Below are 20,000 nucleotides of genomic sequence, written 5' to 3' on the forward strand. Positions count from 1 at the left end.
TGGAGGTCTCATGGGGACTTCATATGTGGGGATGTGTCGTCGCGACGTGTGGGGGAGTGGGATGGGGGAGTGGGGGAGTCGTGGCACTGCCACGTGCTGTGGTCTCCCGGCGAGGAGTGACAATCACGCCTGGATGGTCACGTGATTATGGTCATGGAGGAGTTGAGGGAGAAATGGTGTCGCCGCCACACTGCACAGAAGCTGGCGTTGATGGCGGAGAAGGGCTCATTGTGAAGCTCATGACTACTGTCATACAATGTGTGTATATATATATATATATATATATATATATATATATATATATTATATATATATATATATATACATACGTATATATATATATATATATAATATGGATGTGTGTGTGTATGCATATATATGTATATATATATATGTATATGTATATACATATATATATATATATATATGTATATGTATATATATATATATTATATATATGTTATATATATATATATATATATATAATATAATATATGTGTGTGTGTGCGTGTGTGTGTTTGTGGCTGTATGTACCCTGAGGGTGTCTAAATAAACAAAAGCGCTCGGTCATCATTTTATTATATTCCCTGGTGTTTTTTTCTGCATATGTACATATATGTATATATATATATATATATATATATATATATATATATATATATTATATATATATATATATGTATATATGAAATGCATCACTGTTATCCTCTGCCAAACAAACAGATAGACAGAGAGAAAAACAGAAATGCAGACAGACAGACATACAGCTTGAAAGCGTCTTAGAGCGACCTTAAGGCCTTAAGGGAACGTTCTTGAGATCGCGCACCAGGAAAATGGGCCACCATTCTTCAACAGGCCACGAATCACCACGAGGAGCACGTTGGCTTTTTGAGCTGAAATATGGCGCCGTAAGTTGGGTATCAACATGGGCCGGGGACATATTGGGCGACGATTGATAAAACGAGGTTTGTGTAAATGTTTGATGTCTTGTAAGGGAACTAAACATTGGGTTTATTCTGATTCAGTCTTAAACGCCGTAGGGACGGGGGAAGAGGGAGAAGTCTCTTAGCTGGTTAAAATCGCCAGGCGGTAGCTGGAATATATGTATGAACATTATATATACACATATACATATACATATACATATATATATATAATGTATGTATGTATATATGTGTATATATCAAGGGCTACTATTATAATAGCAGGCCTTGGTGTATATGTATATATATATATATATATATATCTATATATATCTCTATATATATATATATATATATATGTGTGTGTGTGTGTGTGTGTGTGTGTGTGTGTGTGTATACATGCATGAGAAATCACATGGACTCGTGAATCTAAAAATGCAGAAAAACCACCGAGGAAAATAACAAAATGATAACTGAGCGCTTTCGTCTATTTCGTTAGGGTACGTACAATGAATATGCACACATGAGTATATATACAAAGTGGGAGACTATGGATAGGAACAGGAAAAGGTTGTGAGGGAGTCTCTCATGGGTAACCTAAACCGTTCGTGACAGCGGACGTTTGGGCCACCACATTTTTAAAAGTAAAATGATAAAGTTTGTACATTCTTTGATTTAAGTTTAAGTTGTTGACAAATGCATCTTTAATCAGACTGGATTATACTTTATTTCTAGTCAAATATGACTTATTTCTAACAATATCTTTGGTACCCTCCCAAGTAATGAAATGATTAAAATCCCTTAAATGAACAAATAATGCGATAGAAATTTGACCACTCCTGACGCTATACTGATGATGTTTTAACATTACTTTTAATTCTTTTCCAATCTGACCTATATAGCATTTGTCACAATTTTTACATGGAATTGAATAGATACATCCTTCTTCCTTTTCAGGAGAGTTTTTAGTTAAAAGGCTTGTAACTGTATTGGAGTTCTTAAATGCTACTTTTGATATATAATCATGTATGTATATTCATTGTATGTACCCTGAGGATGTCTGAATAGACGAAAGCGCTCGGTCATCATTTTGTTATTTTCCTTGGTGGTTTTTCTGCATATATATATATATATATATATATATATATATATATATATATATATATATATTTTCTAATTTTTTCTCTCTGCTCTTGATGGAAGTCGTCGTGGACCAGTAGTTAGCAAGCTGTGCTCATAACTAGAAGTCCAGAAGTTCGAGTAACAATATTGGTTTATTATCATTATTATTGTTTTGTTGTTTTTGCAAAAAAAAAAAAGTTATCAGGGCTTCTCTTGACTTCTTCTCTGTACTAGATTCAGAAAGGACCGAGATAGAAATTACTCCACAAGAATCTAGACGAAAGCCCAGTCACAAAGCAAGGATGATCTCATGACAATCCTTCAAAAGTACAGTTGAGATAATGGCAGTGCAAACAGAAGAATATATGTACTTGGAAAAATGGAAAGAAAAGAAAAGAAATATGTTTATTGATGTCTTCGTTTATTTCGGTAACATGAAGTCACTTTTCTCCACCATTCTTGTCCTTTCACCTCCCCCAATCATAAAAGAATAGATCCCCCATCATCCTCCACCAAACCCCATCACTCCCCCACCCTCGTCTCCAGAGCAATCATCTGTCAATAATTCAGTTCTTTTGTGTCTGGAGAGTTAGAGATCACACACACACACACACACACACACACACACACACACACACACACACACACACACACACACACACACACACACACACACACACACACACACACACACACACACACACACACACACACACACACACACACACACACACACACACACACACACACACACACACACACACACACACACACGGGAGAGATAGATAGATAGAGAGAGAGAGAGAGAGAGAAGGAGAGAGGGAGAGAAAGACGGTGAAAAAGAGAGCGAGATAGATAGATAGATAGAGAGAGAGAGAGAGAGAGAGAGAGAGAGAGAGAGAGAGAGAGAGAGTCTTGTTTTAGTTTTCGCTCTGCACATCTGTACCTACTTGGAGTATTTCTCTCACCTCGTCCGGATGACAGAGCGAGCGAGCGAGCGAGCGCGAGGGGCCTCCTCCGCCGCCGCCACCCGTCCACCCGTCCTATTCACTTTGCGCTGAAGCTTTTGACCGCTATCTACTATCATTTTTCTTATCTCAGCTGAATGAAATCGCTAGGTGGATACCAAATGAAATATATATATATATATATGTATATATATATATATATATATATATATATATATATATGTATGTATGTATATATGTATATATATATACACATATATATATGTATATATTACATATATTATATATATATTACATATATATGTATATATAATATATATACATATGTATATGTATATAATATATATATATATATATATATGTTCATATATGTGTATATATATATGTAATATATATATATATACATATATATTTACATATATATTATATATATGTATATATATATATATATATATATATATATATATTTGTGTGTGTGTGTGTATGCATACATATATATAGTATATACATGTTAAAACTGAAACCAATGTCGGAGCAGAAAAAAAACTGCAAACGGTGAGTTTTTATATTTCGACTGTAGTACAGAAGGAGAGGAGGGTACTATACTTATAAAGCCCTCTCTTACAGAAGGAGGGACATGGGAAGGACTATAGGACACCTGACCTTGCTGGAATGGTGACCTTGGAGTCATGCGGTGTGGGGTCAGGTGGAAGATGCCTGTTGACGATGTTGGTGATCAAAAGTCCTGATATTATGTCCGGAGACCACTGCCCCTTTGAAGTTTTCATTTCAGGAATTTATTCTATTAATGTGGATCCCATCATCTACCTCCTGAACTCACAACCAGATTTATAAATGAGATCAGCTTTGTCCCAGTCGAGAGGGTGATTAAACTGACTCAAATGCTTGGAATGCTGGAACACTGCTGAACTCTCTTTTCCGTTTCCATTTTCTCTTCTGTTCCGACTGTGGTTTTAGTTTTTATTTACAAATGTGCTAATACATTTTTCATCAGTCATATATATATATATATATATATATATATATATATAAATATATATATATATATATATACATATATATATGTATATATATATTGATAAGTATATTGATAAGTATTTTATATATTTTATATATATATATATATATATATATATATACATATATATATATATATATATATAGATGAGAGAAATTTGCTAATAACAGGGACATAAATCCAATAATTTTTATGACAGTTGCATGCAGGATTCGAACCCATTGCACTCGGCCATCCGTAGATTACCGTAACAGCGCCCTAGACCCCTACACCAAATAAGCTAAAAAAACCTTGAAACCTGGAATCGGTCTGATTGCCGAGGGGAGGAAGATCATTTATTTCGGCGACCCGTAAAACAGGAATTCGGATCGCCGAAATAAGTGATCTTCCTTCCCTCGGGAATCAGTTCGATTCCAGGTTTCAAGGATTTTATAGCTTCTGTGGTGTAGTGGTCTAGGGCGCTGTTACGGTAATCTACGGATGGCCGAGTGCAGTGGGTTCGAATCCTGCATGCAACTGTCATAAAAATGATCGTATATATATATATATATATATATATATATATATATATATATATATATATATATATATATATATATATATAGTCTCTGTAGTAAAAATATTAATTGAGATTTACTATTTACCTGTTTGTTTATTATTTAACTATACCTATGCATTTATTTATGTGTTTTATTTGTTATTTACATTATTATAGTTTTTATTTATTATTTCAGTATTATGATTTTTTTTCGCATCCGACCTAGATATGGACCAAAAGGTCTCCTATCGGCATGCTCCGCCTTTGTAATCCTTTGAGATGGTTCATAACCCTCTAGTTCCCTTTGATTTCCCCCATTCACATCGAAACCCGGCAAATGCACATACACTAAAATAGATGAACAGGCATTTATCAGTGAAAATGTCTACGTAAGCTAAATACCACAAAACACCAACCTTCTATCCCCGCCCCCTCAATTTCCTCTCTCGTCGCCCTTCCCCTCTCTTCCCCTTTCCGTCCCGTCCCTCTCCCCTCGCCTCCTACTCCCGCTCTCCCGTCCCACTATCCCCTCCCACCTCCCACCTTAGTGTTTACGTTGTGTCAGTCAAACGTCCGGCCTCAGTGCCTATCTCCCCTGTGAGTGATTCTTGTGTTACCCCTCCCAGGCAAACATAATACCTCCACGTATCTTTCCCGTGTGTATATGTATGTGTGTGTGTGTGTGTGTGTGTGTGTGTGTGTGTGTGTGTGTGTGTGTGTGTGTGTGTGTGTGTGTGTGTGTGTGTGTGTGTGTGTGTTTGTGTGTGTGTGTGTTTTAGGGGGATTCCTTGTGTGTTGGATGAAATGAAGATGGAACGTTTCTGTAAAAATCGGATGTTCGGAACGTTATCATTCTTGTTAATTTGCTCTCTTCTCTCGCTCTCTCTTTCTCTCTCTCTCTCTCTCTCTCTCTCTCTCTCTCTCTCTCTCTCTCTCTCTCTCTCTCTCTCTCTCTCTCTCTCTCTCTCTCTCTCTCTCTCTCTCTCTATATATATATATATGTATATATATATGTATATATATATATTTGTATGTATATATATATGTATGTATATATATATGTATATATATATATATATATATATATATATAATATATATAAATATATATATACAGTATATATGTATATGTATATATATATATATATATATATATATATATATATATATATATATATACAGTATATATGTATATGTATATATATATATATATATACACATACTGTATTTATATATGTGTTTGTATGCATATGTGTATGGTCATCAATGTGGCTTAATATCTTTTTACATGTTTTATGTCCTTGTCTCTTTATCTCTTTTATTATTCTTTTTATTTTCCACCATTTCTCTATCTATCCATCTATCTACATATATATGTATGTCTTCCTTTATAAGGACTGTTCTCCAGAACTTGGTACCTGTGTGTCTCCATGATTTAAAAGCCACTCCGAGCAAGAAATTCCAACCATGCCCATTTCATTTTCGTAAATTGCTTATCTAAGTAAAATGCATATTTAAGTAAATTACAGATTTAGATAAATTGTAGGTTTAAGTAAATTGAAGATTTAAGTAAATTGTAGATTTGAGTAAATTGCAGGTTTGAGTAAATTGCATATTTAAGTAAATTGCAAATTTAGATAAATGGAGATTTAATTAGATTACAAATTTAGGTAAATTGCAGTTGTAAGTTAATTACAGATTTAATTTTTGTAACCCAAAAAATGAATAACAGTAAGTGCTGTATGCCGTGTTCCAGGACTTCCAGCTAAGAGAACTTTGTTCTTTCTTGCCTTTCCAGCATGTCTTCTGACGGCGGGCAAAGGTCGCGATGACTTCGGCACCTCCGCCACCGCCTCCGCCTTCCCCCACCTGGTCTCCACGTCCTCGGTCTCCTCCTCCTCCTCCTCCATGGGCAAGGACCGCCTCTCCTCCCCAGAGTCTCCTCCGGTCAAGGATGTCAAGGAGGAGATGGGCAACGATAAAATGCAACAGCAAATGCAACAGCAACAGCAACAGCAACAACAGCAACACCATCAGGCCAGTTCTGGAAATGGAGGGGGAGGAGGGGGTGGAGGGGGAGGAGGGAACGGTGGAGGAGGAGGTGGCGGTGTCGGGAGAGGGCAGGGTCACCAGCAACAGCAACAGCAACAGCAGCAGCAGCAGCATCAACAGCACCAACAGCAGCAGCAGCAGCAGCATCAACAGCAGCATCAACAGCAGCATGAGAAGAAACCTCTGCATCCAAAGCTTCTGGGAGTTTCTGCAACCTTGGAGATGAAGGCGCTTTGGGACGAGTTCAACGACCTCGGCACGGAGATGATCGTCACCAAGGCTGGAAGGTGAGTGCTGTCAAAATGGACTCTAATGTAAGATTTATTTATTCATTTATTTATTTTCTTATTTATTTTCTTTTGAGGTGCGAGGCAAGTTAAAAATATGAAGATTTCTTTAAGGTGGGTTGGTATCGGGGGCAAGTAATGAAAATGTGTGTATATATATATACATATATATGTGTATATATATATATATATATATATATATATATATATATATATATGTATATATATATATATATATATATATATATATATATATATATATTGAGGGGAGAGTTCTAGAAATATTGATTTTTATGGCCGAGTTCTAAAAACATGTGTAATAAATGAGATTTAAGGTATATATAAAAAGGCGGTACATTTTGCTTTCTGTAAGTATAAGATTTGTTTTGTGGGTGGGGGAGGGAATGTCTACCAATGTGTAATAAAATTATATCCAAGGTACATATGATATGGTGGTATATTTTCTTTTCTCTCCATTGTATTCTGGGCTGAAGTGAGGATATTACATTAAACCACTTCTCTTCGTCTGCATAACACTGGGAGCAGACAGGTATAACCACAACATATTCGGGAAGGAGGGACGAGAACCCGAAAGGGCAGACGTTTTCTTTCGTAAGCCTAAGGTCAAAATGAGACACAGATGACACAGGTGACACAGGCGACACAGCACAGATCAAAGGCAGACTTCCTGTTGCTGAACTGAAGTACATTTTCAATTCCTCTTTCTCTTAAAATGCTGAGGTAGTACACCGAGAATCATTTCCAGCGTGAGAGAAGTTCAAACTGTACCTACATTCAGCAACAGGAAGTCTAGTCTGCCTTTGCTCTGTGCTACTTCGCCTGTGTCGTCTGCGCTTAGGCTAACTCTGGTGTTATGACCACTGGTAATGAAAATAACAACAACAGGAACCCACGAGCATAAACGAGTAGAATAGGTGAAGGCCATGAAAGCGGGAATGCGAACGAAATGACGTGAGAATAGTGAGAAAGAATTACCGTGAGAATGAAATCGTCTGACGGCAGTTAGAATAAACAGTAGAAAACCGTGAAATGCAGCAAAGGTCATCCTCAAAGCTGAAGAAAATCGCCTGGCGAGTAACAAAATTAAACAAAACAAAAGACAGATATATTAAATAAAATGACAAAACCCATGAGAACGTTTTGGCATATTCATTCTCAACGTTTCGATAGGTACCGACTCCATAATCAGGAGTTGATCTCGGACTTTTCATCCCTGAGCGACTTCGGCGGGGGTGGAGGGGGAAGCGGTGAGTTTCGGACTTCTGATGTCAAAGAGAATGAAATATGTAAAGAGTGGCGCCATTTGGCTCAAAATGCTAATTGTATCATATGTCTGCCCCAAGCACTAAAAAAAAAAAAAGTAAACTAGATAATGATAAAAAGATCAAATAAAATGACAAAATCAGAGTTGAGCTTCAGTCTCGAATCCTTTGATCTTAAGTGGTGACGAGTGAGGAGGAGGAAGAGGAGGAGAAGGAGGAGGAGGAGGAGGAGGAGGAGGAGGAAGAGGAGTGGTTTAGAAGTCATGAATCGGGTTGTGAGGGTTGTGGTCTGTGTATCTATATTCTTATCTGTATGTTAATATCAGTAGCACACTCTGCATATCTATATATCTGTCTATATTTGAGTATGTATCTATATATCTACCTATAAACAGGCACACGTGCGCGCACACACACACACACACACACACACACACACACACACACACACACACACACACACACACACACACACACACACACACACACACACACACACACACACACACACATACACACAGCTCGTAGTGCAGTTGGTAGAATTCCCGGTTGCCACTACGGCGGCCCGGGTTCGAATCCCGCCCAGGGTTGAAATAATTTCAGTATCGCTGCGCTGCGGGTTGTTACTCCAACTCCTGTGGGTGGGGAGTTGAGGTGTGTGTGCGTGTAAGATCATATATGAGCTCTGAGATCTCTTCCTGGAGGGAAATAGCTATCGATCACGAGTCCAACACGTAATCCAAGACCATGGTGAATAACACACATGTGTATATACATATATATATATGTGCGTGTGTAAATGTATATATATATATATATATTCGTGAAGAGCTGGAGTCCAGGAACCATGTTTTGGAAGAAGGTACACACTGGACTCGTTTGAAATTTATTCCTACGTTTCGAACCATGTCCAGGGTTCGTCTTCAGGGTAATACAATGGTAGCAAAAGGAAATCTATATAAAATGGGGGTCTCCCTCGTACACTGGGTTAAGTGACCCCCGGTAACCATTACATTAACAAAAAATACAAAAGTTGCACCTCACAAACACTGAGCATGGTATAACCCGAAAATAACTCCAGATGGACCCCATATCACACAATTCACACATCAACACTTACATCAAAAATAGCATAGCAAAAGAAATCTTTACACTAAAACATGTAAACCAGCTTAACAATAATGCGAAGTTCCAATGCAATTTAGCTACCCGTCGCCCGTAATGCGAAAGATCAAAACTGAAAGGTTATAACAGAAAGGTATATAATGCAACAATAAAACGAACACGAAGAGAGTATATAAGAAAAACATAAGAAAGATGAACGACCTACCGAGATGGACAAAAAGTCCATATACCAGGATGCACCGCAACACAGCCAATAACCTAAAGTAGGTAAGCACCACACAGCGTGTAACAACCAAAGGTCTAGGACAAATCCCACAAAGTATAATCAACTGAACCTCTGACTCAGAATAAATATGATTATGATGGCAAATGAGTAAACAGCCCCTCCCCCCGTCACTACTTCCTGATGGACACAACATATCCTGAAATAAACTCACGTCAGAGGACGGAATCCCTCAAATTGAAAATAATGATAAATCAAATGCACCGCTAACTGACGCAAACCTGATTAGATGAAATAACGGTACTCTCCAGCAATTACACGAGTCAGGAAACTCATCCTCAGAAATACAAACACATATGTATATATATATATACATATATATATATATATATATATATATATATATATATATATATATATATATATATATATATATACAAATACATTTTCTTTGTGTTTGTGTGTGTGTGTATACACACACACACACACACACACACACACACACACACACACACACACACACACACACACACACACACACACCTCTCATGGCGCTGTGGTTAGAGCTCTGGCCTGCCACTACGGAGGTCCGGGTTCGACCCTCGCCCGGGGCTGAAACAATATCAGTATCGCAGCGCTGAGGGGTGTCACTCCAACTCTCGTGGGCGGGGAGTTGGGGGTGTGTGTGTGTGCAAGGTCATAGCATTACCCATAGATCGGACCTACGAGCTCTGAGCTCTCTTCCAGGAGGGAAATAGCTGTCGATCACGAGTCCAACACGTGATCCAAAGACCAAGTGAATACACACACACACACACACACACACACACACACACACACACACACACACACACACACACACACACATATATATATATATATATATATATATATATATAAATAAATATATATATATATATATATATATATATATATATATATATATATATATATATATATATATATGTATAAATATATGTGTGTATATACACATATACATACATATATATATATATATATATACATATATATATAATTTGTGTATATATGTGTGTTATGAAATAACTCGACATGCCTTTTTTGCCGCAGGGGCACTCCTCTTGGAGAGAGAGAGAGAGATAATTAGAAAGACAATTTGGGGGAAGAGGTAAACGAGGAGGGGGAAGAGGGAGGGGAAGGTAAATGAAAAGGGAAGTTTGCATTTGATCAGCAATAACCAGCGATTCTATCCGTGTGTACAAAATCACACCAAAGAAGAGTTGTCATAGACAACAGAAGGACAATAGGAAAGTGGTCAGAAATTTTCTTTATTATTTTTTTATTTGTTTATTATTTTTCTTTGAATGGAGAATTTTTTGAGTGGAGACTATTCACACACACACACACACACACACACACACACACACACACACACACACACACACACACACACACACACACACACACACACACACACACACACACACACACACACACACACACACACACACACACACACACACACACACACACACACACACACACACACACACACACACACACACACACACACACACACACACACACACACACACACACACACACACACACACACACACACACACACACACACACACACACACACACACACACACACACACACACACACACACACACACACACACGAACACGGTGGTCTTGAAATGAAATCTGTCGGTGAGTCAGAATAAAATCCACTGAGGACGTCACCACGTGGAGGAAGTGGAGCAGTGGAGTGAGAAGTTGGAGGGGGAGGGGGGAGGAGGGCCTGATGGCGTTTTAATGGCAGGGGTGGTGAGCGGCCAATAAGGAACAGCCTCTATCGTGTGTCTAGATGGCACGACGTGCCACGGCACAGCGCGCCGTGGCACGTCGTGGCACAATGTGACACGCATGGCACGACCTGGCACGGCGAGGCATGGCACGACTTGTCACGGTGCGGCATTGCATGACGTGGCACGGCACTGTATGGCACGACGTGGCACGGTACGACATGGCACGGAGCGTTGTGGCACACACCTAGAGTGCCAAAGCCTCCCACGCGAGGTCACGCCCTCAAATGATTTGAATCCCTTGGCGTTAGACTGAATGAAGCATATAAAGTGTGCCGTCGTGTCTTTAAGCAGATGTTGACAATGACGTTCCGTGTCGTCTTTGTTCCAGTTGCTGCCGCCAGGCGATTTTATTCATTTATTGAGGCGGCGGGGATGAACTTCTTCCATTTAGCTATTTTTGGTTCCAAGAAGAAACGCCGACTCAAAATGAATAAATAAACAAATAAGAAAAATATATAAATAGATAAATAGATAAATAATAATAGTAAAAAAGAAATGAAAATAAAATGAAATAAGATATATAGATAGATAAATAAAATGAAATAGAAATAAATAAATAGATGAAAATAGATAAATACAATAGAATAAGATAAGATAAATAAATGAAATAAAGTAAGTGAATAAATTAGTAGATAATTAAGTAACAATAATAAAAAAAATTATAAAATCAAATGAAATCAAATAAAATGGAAAAATATTATTATTTTTTTTAACAAAGAAAATATAGTATGGGTGTTCACAGCTAAATGTTTCTCTATGGTAAATTTTCCCTAAAATATATGAATTTGTTTGCAAATAATAACCCTAACACAAACGGGCATAACATAGATGGAAATAGCAATGATCACATATGTGGGCATAGCATCATTGAGCATAGAATAAATGAGTATAACAAGCGATAATAACATTAGTGAGCATAGCATAAGTGAGCATAACAAGCGATAATAACATTAATGAGCATAGTATAAGTGAGCATAACAGGTGATGATAACATTCGTGTTCATAGCATAAGTGAGGATAGCATACATGAGCATGACAAGTGGTAATAAAATTGGTGAGCATAGCATAAGTGAGCATAGCATACAAGAGCATGACAAACGATAATAACATTAGTGAGCATAGTATATGTGAGCATAGCATACATGAGAATGACAAGCGATAATAAAATTGGTGAGCATAGCATAAGTAAGCATGACAAGCGGTAATAGCATTAGTGAGCATAGTATACGTGAGCATAACGTTAAAGAACATAACATGAACGACCATATCATGAACATGGAGAACAAGCGAGAATAACATTAAGTAACATAACATTAGAGAACATAAAAGAACATACCAGGGAATGATAACATGAGTGAGCATAACATAAGAGAACATAGCATGACTGAGCATAACATTAGAATGAGCATAACAAGGGAACATGATGTTTTTAGAAAGCGAAGTATATGTAGGTACGATCTATGCTTACGATCATCATGCTGACAGATGCATGATAACACACGGGCTCAACTCGCAAAAGCGACCGTGATTGGTCAGGGGAAGAAAGGGGGCGTGGTCTATTAAGCCCCCAGAGAGTTCCGTTGACCATGAATAGACTTGAAATAAAAAAATAAACGAGTTAATGGCAGTTACAGAGGTCTTGTCCATGTAAACATCAAAGTACAAGGTATCTGACGGGTGTGGGAAAAAAAAAAAAAAAAAGTCACCTGTGCCCTTGGTGCCAGGGTAGCTATTGTTAGTGGGGGGTTTCGTTGTTCAAGGTTGAACGAGGGGTTCTTACTTTTAGAGCGAGGAACAAACGTCTCTCTCTCTCTCTCTCTCTCTCTCTCTCTCTCTCTCTCTCTCTCTCTCTCTCTTTCTCTCTCTCTCTCTCTCTCTCTCTCTCTCTCTCTTTCTCTCTCTCTCTTTCTCTCTCTCTTTTTCTCTTCTATGTCACTGTGTCCCCTTTGTCTATCGAGTTCTATCTGTGTATATTGCCTCTATCTTATTTATTATTGTTGTTTTTATTATATTGTTATTGTTGATTTTGTCAGTGTCATTTTCATCCCCATTGTTGTCGTTATTTCTGTTATTGTTGCCATTAGTCCTATTATCAACTTCATTTTTGTCATTGTTATTGTTGTTAATGTTCTTGCTATTGTCATTGTCATCAGTACAATACTCCTTAATTATAATTTATCTAATTATCGTTCTTCATTTTTGACTAGAGATTTTTTTCTCTTCATCCCAATTTTGACCCCATATATCATACTTGATCCTAAAAGTGAAGTACTATCTTCGCTCACACAGGATCTGATCCTCGTTAGGTATGATCCTCAATGGGTATGATCCTCTCTCTTGGGTATAATAATCATACCCACCACCGTCAGGGTATTATGGAGGTCATAACTCAAGCTCTGGCAGGTTTCACTCAATACCCAAACTATTTGGGTACTCTTCTCCCTCCCCTTCCCTCTCCCCCTCCCCCTCCTCCTCCCCCTCCTCCTCCCCCTCCCCCCTCTCCCTCCTCCTCCCCCTCCTCCTCCTCATTACCCTCCCCCTCACCAGACCCCTCCATCCACTCATTCCAAAGACCCCCTTTCCCCTTCTCCTTCCCCTTCCCTTTCTCCTTCCCCTTCCCCTCTCCTTCCGTTCCCCTCATTCTCCTTCCTCTTCCTCTTCTCCTTAACCTATTCCTCCTTCCTCTTTACCCTCCCTCCCTAACCTTTCCCCACCAGTTGTCCTCATTCTCCTTCCACTTCCTCTTCCCCTCCCTTTCCCCTTCCCCTCCCTCTCCCCTTCTCATTCTCCTTCTCCTTCCACTTCTCTTCTCCTTTTCCTTCTCCTCCCCCTGCCCCTTCCTCTTCCCCTTCCCTCTCCCTTCTCCTTCCCCTTCTCTCCTTTCCCTTCACCTTCCCCCTTCCGTTTCCTCTTCCCCTTCCCCTTCCCTTGCTCCTCTCCTTTCCCTTCCCCTTCTCCTTCCTCTTCCTCTTCCCCTTCCCCTGCCCTCTCCCTTCTCCTTCCCCTTCTCTCCTTTCCCTTCACCTTCCTCCTTCCCTTTCCTCTTCCCCCTTCCCCTCCCCTTGCTCCTCTCCTTTCCCTTCCCCTTCTCCTTCCCCTTCCTCTTCTCCTCCCCCGTCCCTGCCCTTCCCTTCTTCTCAGTTTCATCCTCTTTGCTCTTCTCCATTTCTTTCTTTTGTTTTCGTTTTTTTCTTTTCCTTTTTTCGTTTTCTTTTTTTTCTTTTTTTCTTCTTCTTCTTTTCGTCATTTTTGTTCTTCATTTGTGTCTCCAACTCAGCTTTCCTCACACTTTTTGCAATTATTTTCTCTTCTTTTTTTCTTCTTCATCTTCTTTTCCCTTTTCTTTGTCTTCTTCGCTTTCAATTTACTTTCTCTTTTCTCTTTTTCATTTTAATTATTTTTCTAATTTCTTTTTCTTTCAACTTTCTGTCCTTTTCTTTCTTACTCTTCCTCTCTCTGGCCCTCTCTTCTCTTCTCTCTTCTCTTTACTTCATTTTTCTTCTCTTCACTTCTCTTTTTCTTCTTTTCTTTTCCTCTTTTTCGTATTTACTTTTCCTCTCCCTGGACTTCTCTTCTTTTCCATTCTCTTTTCTTCTCTTTTTTCTTTTTTCTTTTTTCTTATCTTTTCTTCTATTTTCTTCTCTTTTCTTTTCTTTTCTTTTCTTCTCTCTTCTCTTTTCTTCTCGTTTCTTCTCTTCATTTCTCTTCTCTTTTCATTTCTTCTCTTTTATTCTCTTCTCTTTATTTTGTCTTCCCTTCTCTCCTTTACTTAATCTGACGAGTATCCACTACATTACCTGTATTTTGTGATTTTCCAATTCTATTGAAACGCATCTTTTCACAATTCCTTAATCCTTTTTTTTGTGTTCATATCTAAATTAGGATAGAGTTATTACTTCATTGGCTAATACAATTATTGTTGAAAAATAAAATCATCTTCAAATGAATGTGATTGATTATCGTAATCTCCCTTATTAGTCAGGTACTAAGCAAAATACTACGTGAGTGTGTCTGTGTGTGTCTGTGTGTGTGTGTGTGTGTGTGTGTGCGTGTGTGTGCGTGTGTGTGTGTGCGTGTGTGCGTTAAGGTAATATCCGTCAAGAAATAACGCTTACCTCAAATACTTATCCCTAACGAGACAAAAACTTATATCCTCCTCCTCCTCCTCCTCCTCTTCTTCCTCCTCTTCCTCCTCCTCCTCCTCGTCCACATTTCCCCGTCTGTCGCCTTGTTATGAATTTACATTTCTCTCCATTGCGGGAAGAGCCCAGTCGTCAGAAATTGGGAATTTTTTCCTCTCCGTTGCTGAGAATGACAAACAACCCACTATTTACTAATGGGGGCCCCGAGTCGGTACCCATACATCACATTCGTTGCCAAGGTTACCTAGTGTGTGTGTGTGTGTGTGTGTGTGTGTGTGTATGTGTGTATGTGTGTATGTGTGTGTTTGTGTATATGCTTGTGTCTGTGTATGTAAATGTGTGTGTTTGTATGTGTGTGAATGTGTGTGTGATTGCGTGTGTATGTGTGAATGTGTGTGTGATTGTGTTTGTGTGTATGTATGTGTGTGTGTGTGTGTGTGTGTGTGTGTGTGTGTGTGTGTGTGTGTATGTATGTGTGTGTGTGCGTGTGTCTAAAAGCGTTTGTGTGCTTGTGTGCGTACCTACTACCATACAAATGCCCAAGCAGAAACATATGTACTTGTATTCTATTTCTTTTTCTCTTTAGAAAGTGTTTTTGTGTTTTTAGCATGGATGAGCGTGTATTATGATCAATATATTCTTGATACACAGACGCTTGGGTGTTGTGCTGTGTTACATGTTCTGAATTTTTGTATCGATGTGTTACATGTAATTCTTTACATGTTATTTTGATTTAGGATGGTGAAAGTGTGGGAAAGATATATATATATATATATATATATATATATATATATATATATATATATATATATATATATATATATAGAGAGAGAGAGAGAGAGAGAAAGAGAGAGAGAGAGAAAGAGAGAGGTAAATCAAAGAGGATAACTGAGGACGTCATGAAGAGGAACTGGAGGAGGCTGGGATGTGAGACTGGAGGTAAATGGCGACGGAAATATAATGAATTTAAGAGAGGAAATCCTGCAGGGCCAGCATATGAAGATGTGGTTGGTGTAGGATTGTAGAAGTAGGATGCAGAGAGTAAGGCCTATTCACACAAGCGGTTTCAACTACCGCGGTTCAAACCGCGGTAGTTCAATTATGATTGAAGTCAGTGGAGACTTTCAGCCACAACCGTACATTTACTTTTTCCTTGACTATGCGGTACCGTCGCGGTTTCCGTGCGGTTCAAACCGCTAGTGTGAACAGAGCCAAAGAGATAGTCAGAATGGACGAGACCATGAGACTGGGAAAATGAAAGAAAGAGCTAAAAAAAAAAAATGAAAAGAAGATAAAAAGACAAACGGATGTCAAATAGGGAAGACAAAAAATAGGGAAGACAAAATAGGAGGGAAGACAAAAAAAAAAAAAAAGAATAAATGGCAGAAGAAATGAAAAAGGAAAGACCGCAAGAAAGAGTTAAAAACAGAATAAGAAACGACGAGAAATTAAAGAAGGAAGAAGGATGAGAGAAATAAAAATAGAGATTTAAGCAAAACAAGGTAATTGATAAAGGAAGAAGAAAGAAAGGAAGAAGTAAGAAAAGTAAAGGAAGGCGGGTGGGGGTGGGGGTGGGGGTGGGGTTGGTGGGGGTTGCCTGGCAGACCATAATTAGCTCTTTCGCGACGTGGGCCATCAACATCCCGTTTTCTAATGCAGAAAACTCCAAATTCTGGCTGAAACCACAAGGCTTTATGAATTTTGGAAATAAAACTCCTCACGATTTTATTTTTAGTAATATGTACTCGATTTCCTCTTTAGTCTCCTCTATTTCTCTCTCTTTCTCTCCCTTTCTCTCTCTCTCTCTTTCTCTCTCTTTCTCTCTCTCTCTCTCTCTCTCTCTCTCTCTCTCTCTCTCTCTCTCTCTCTCTCTCTCTCTCTCTCTCTCTCTCCGTCTATCATTGTCTCCATCGGTGTGTGTGTGTGTGTGTGTGTGTGTGTGTGTGTGTATATGTATGTGTGCGTGTGTGTGTGTGTGTGTGTGTGTGTTTGTTTGTGCATGCCCTTGTCCAGTTTATTTTACATGCACGTGTGTGTATGCATGCACATCCCTACAGTCTTAAGTACACACAGCGGAAAAACAAGGGAAATTTTTGACAGCTCGATGGCAGCTGGTCCACAGCTGGCTCGGAATGTTATGTTTTGCTGTTTGTCCAGGTGAGTTTAGAAAGCTTGTACGCTGTTACGTGTGACTGCATCGGTAAGATGTTTGTTACCGGTGTAGGCTACAGAGTAGAAAGAGGTCAAGTTAAGTTCATCTCCTTTATTTGTAAGTTGTAACTGACCCAATTTGACATTAAGTGTTGAGAGCAAAACACTCCCCAAAACGGGAAGTAGAAATGCCTCCACAGGAATGAACTTAAATTGGACAAATTTAGATCTAAGAAGGTAATAGGCAAGAAATGGTTTACTAATAGGGTGGTCAACGAATGGAATAGACTTAGTAACTATTCAGTGAGCGCTGAAACTATCGGTTGTTTTAAGAAAAGGTTAGACAATTTCATGGATGGGAATGACAGATGGTAATGGACATGGAACTGCCTAACGTAGGTCTTATGGTCTCTTGCAGTCTCCTTCATTCGTATGTTCTTATGTTCTTACTCCACATGTGGCCAGGAGCCGATATATATACCGCATGGGCAATCACCCCTGGTGGGTAATTACCATAATTAGGTCAGCAATTGGGTCACACGGGGATAAAGCGGCAAGGGTCAAGAATTACTTATGATTACAGGTAGGTGTGCGCTAAGGTCGCAACGCGTCCTTTCTGATGACGCGCGGTCATGTCTTACTACGTGGTCTGTACAAGTTCAGTGTACATTTCACTTTGCAAAATGCCGTCCACCTGAATTGCGTCAAATCAGTGGATAAATAATGATATTCACTTACGTTTTTATGTTTCTATAATAGTTGTCTATATTAGGCATCTCTAAGTTAAGAAATTTAGAAAATACCACACACCGGAAGCACTTTCCAATAATAGAAAATTGTTTCCGTTTGGAATATAAGATATGTAAGATTTTTTTTTTCGGAGAAGTTCCTAATAGAAAGCACAATAATTAATTATCTATGGTTATGTAAAGATGGACAACGTATCATATATTTCTGAAGAAAAACCATGTCTACAACTAGTCTCTCTCTCTCTCTCTCTTTCTCTCTCTCTCTCTCTCCTCTCTCTTTCTCCCTCTCAATGCCCTCACCTAATGACTCCCCTGCTCGTTAGGGGCGGGATACTCACATTAAAATTCTTCGCCCGGCGCGACGCGACGGGACTCCACGAGTAAAAACCGAGTTTGTCAACAAAACTCGTCTGTCGAGTCCTTAACCGCCTCGCAGACACCTTTTGGTTAGACGGAATCTACTCTAAGTACCGAACAGCAAATCATAAGATAGATAAGACGGAGTCTAGTCTAAGTGTGGACCAACTGATTATGAGGTAGATAAGCCTGAGGTGGAATGAGGAGGGAATTGAGTTTTCGGGGGTTTGGGGTGGGGGTGGGGGTGGGGAGGGGTTAAGTGCTGATTTTGTTCATTATATATATACATACATACATACATATATATATATATATATATATATATATATATATGTGTGTGTGTGTGTATGTGTACGTGTGTGTGTTTGTGTATATATACTATATATATATATATATATATATATATATATATATATATATATATATATATATATATTATTGTTATTTTATCTTTTATGTACATGTATACTGATGCCAGTAAACTTCTCTCTATCTGTAACTTTTTTCAAGTTAAGGTCCTCTAGATATCTGTGACCTTGTAGGTGACCTTCTAAGGTCAGACTATGTATTTTCTTATTGTTTTGTTGCGTGCGACTGTAACTAGTATGAGAGATTCCCTAGTTCGAGTTTGGAGTATGTTAGACTTTTTTCAGTGATGATGTATGAATATGATTGAAAAATAAGGTAAATATTTAAATTGAATCAGATATGCATTGAAATAAAAAACATATTATTTTGGTCTTTCGGTTCCTTGTTTTTACTTATATGGTCTTATACATACCATAGTTCACCTTTTCTAAAAGTTTCATAATAATTCATTCTGTACTATCGTCATGATTATGATAACGATCAAATGAATAATTCCGACCCAAACCAATACCTCCCACTGATCTAGCAAGACAAATAGATAAATATATAAATGGAAAATAAATAAATACAGATAAATAAATAGATAAACAAATAAATCAAATAAGAAAATAGATAAATAGAACGTAGTAATAATTCAACTAGGTTTATTTATTGATTAATTGAATTAATTATTTATTCATTTATTTATCTTTTTGTTTATTGATAAACTATTCAACAACTCAGAAGGCGCCACTTGGGTTGTGAGGTCTGATTAGTGACGTCATACAGTGCTTGTGATGACGTCATAATCCTTGTACCAGGTGATACGGTGTTGATAGAC

General features: G+C 38.3%; 1 protein-coding gene across 1 annotated transcript in view; it reads left to right on the plus strand.

Moving 5' to 3' along the window:
* org-1 (T-box transcription factor 1) overlaps positions 1–20,000 on the plus strand; it is a 276,894-nt gene that overhangs the window by 85,867 nt on the left and 171,027 nt on the right. The window contains exon 2 of the mRNA XM_076186541.1: positions 6,388–6,928. Within this exon, the coding sequence (XP_076042656.1) occupies positions 6,388–6,928 (541 nt within the window). The remainder of the gene's footprint in view (positions 1–6,387; positions 6,929–20,000) is intronic.

The sequence above is a fragment of the Oratosquilla oratoria genome, chromosome 6 (assembly GCF_046742065.1).
Source record: "Oratosquilla oratoria isolate Oo_2021 chromosome 6, ASM4674206v1, whole genome shotgun sequence".
NCBI lineage: Eukaryota > Metazoa > Arthropoda > Malacostraca > Stomatopoda > Squillidae > Oratosquilla > Oratosquilla oratoria.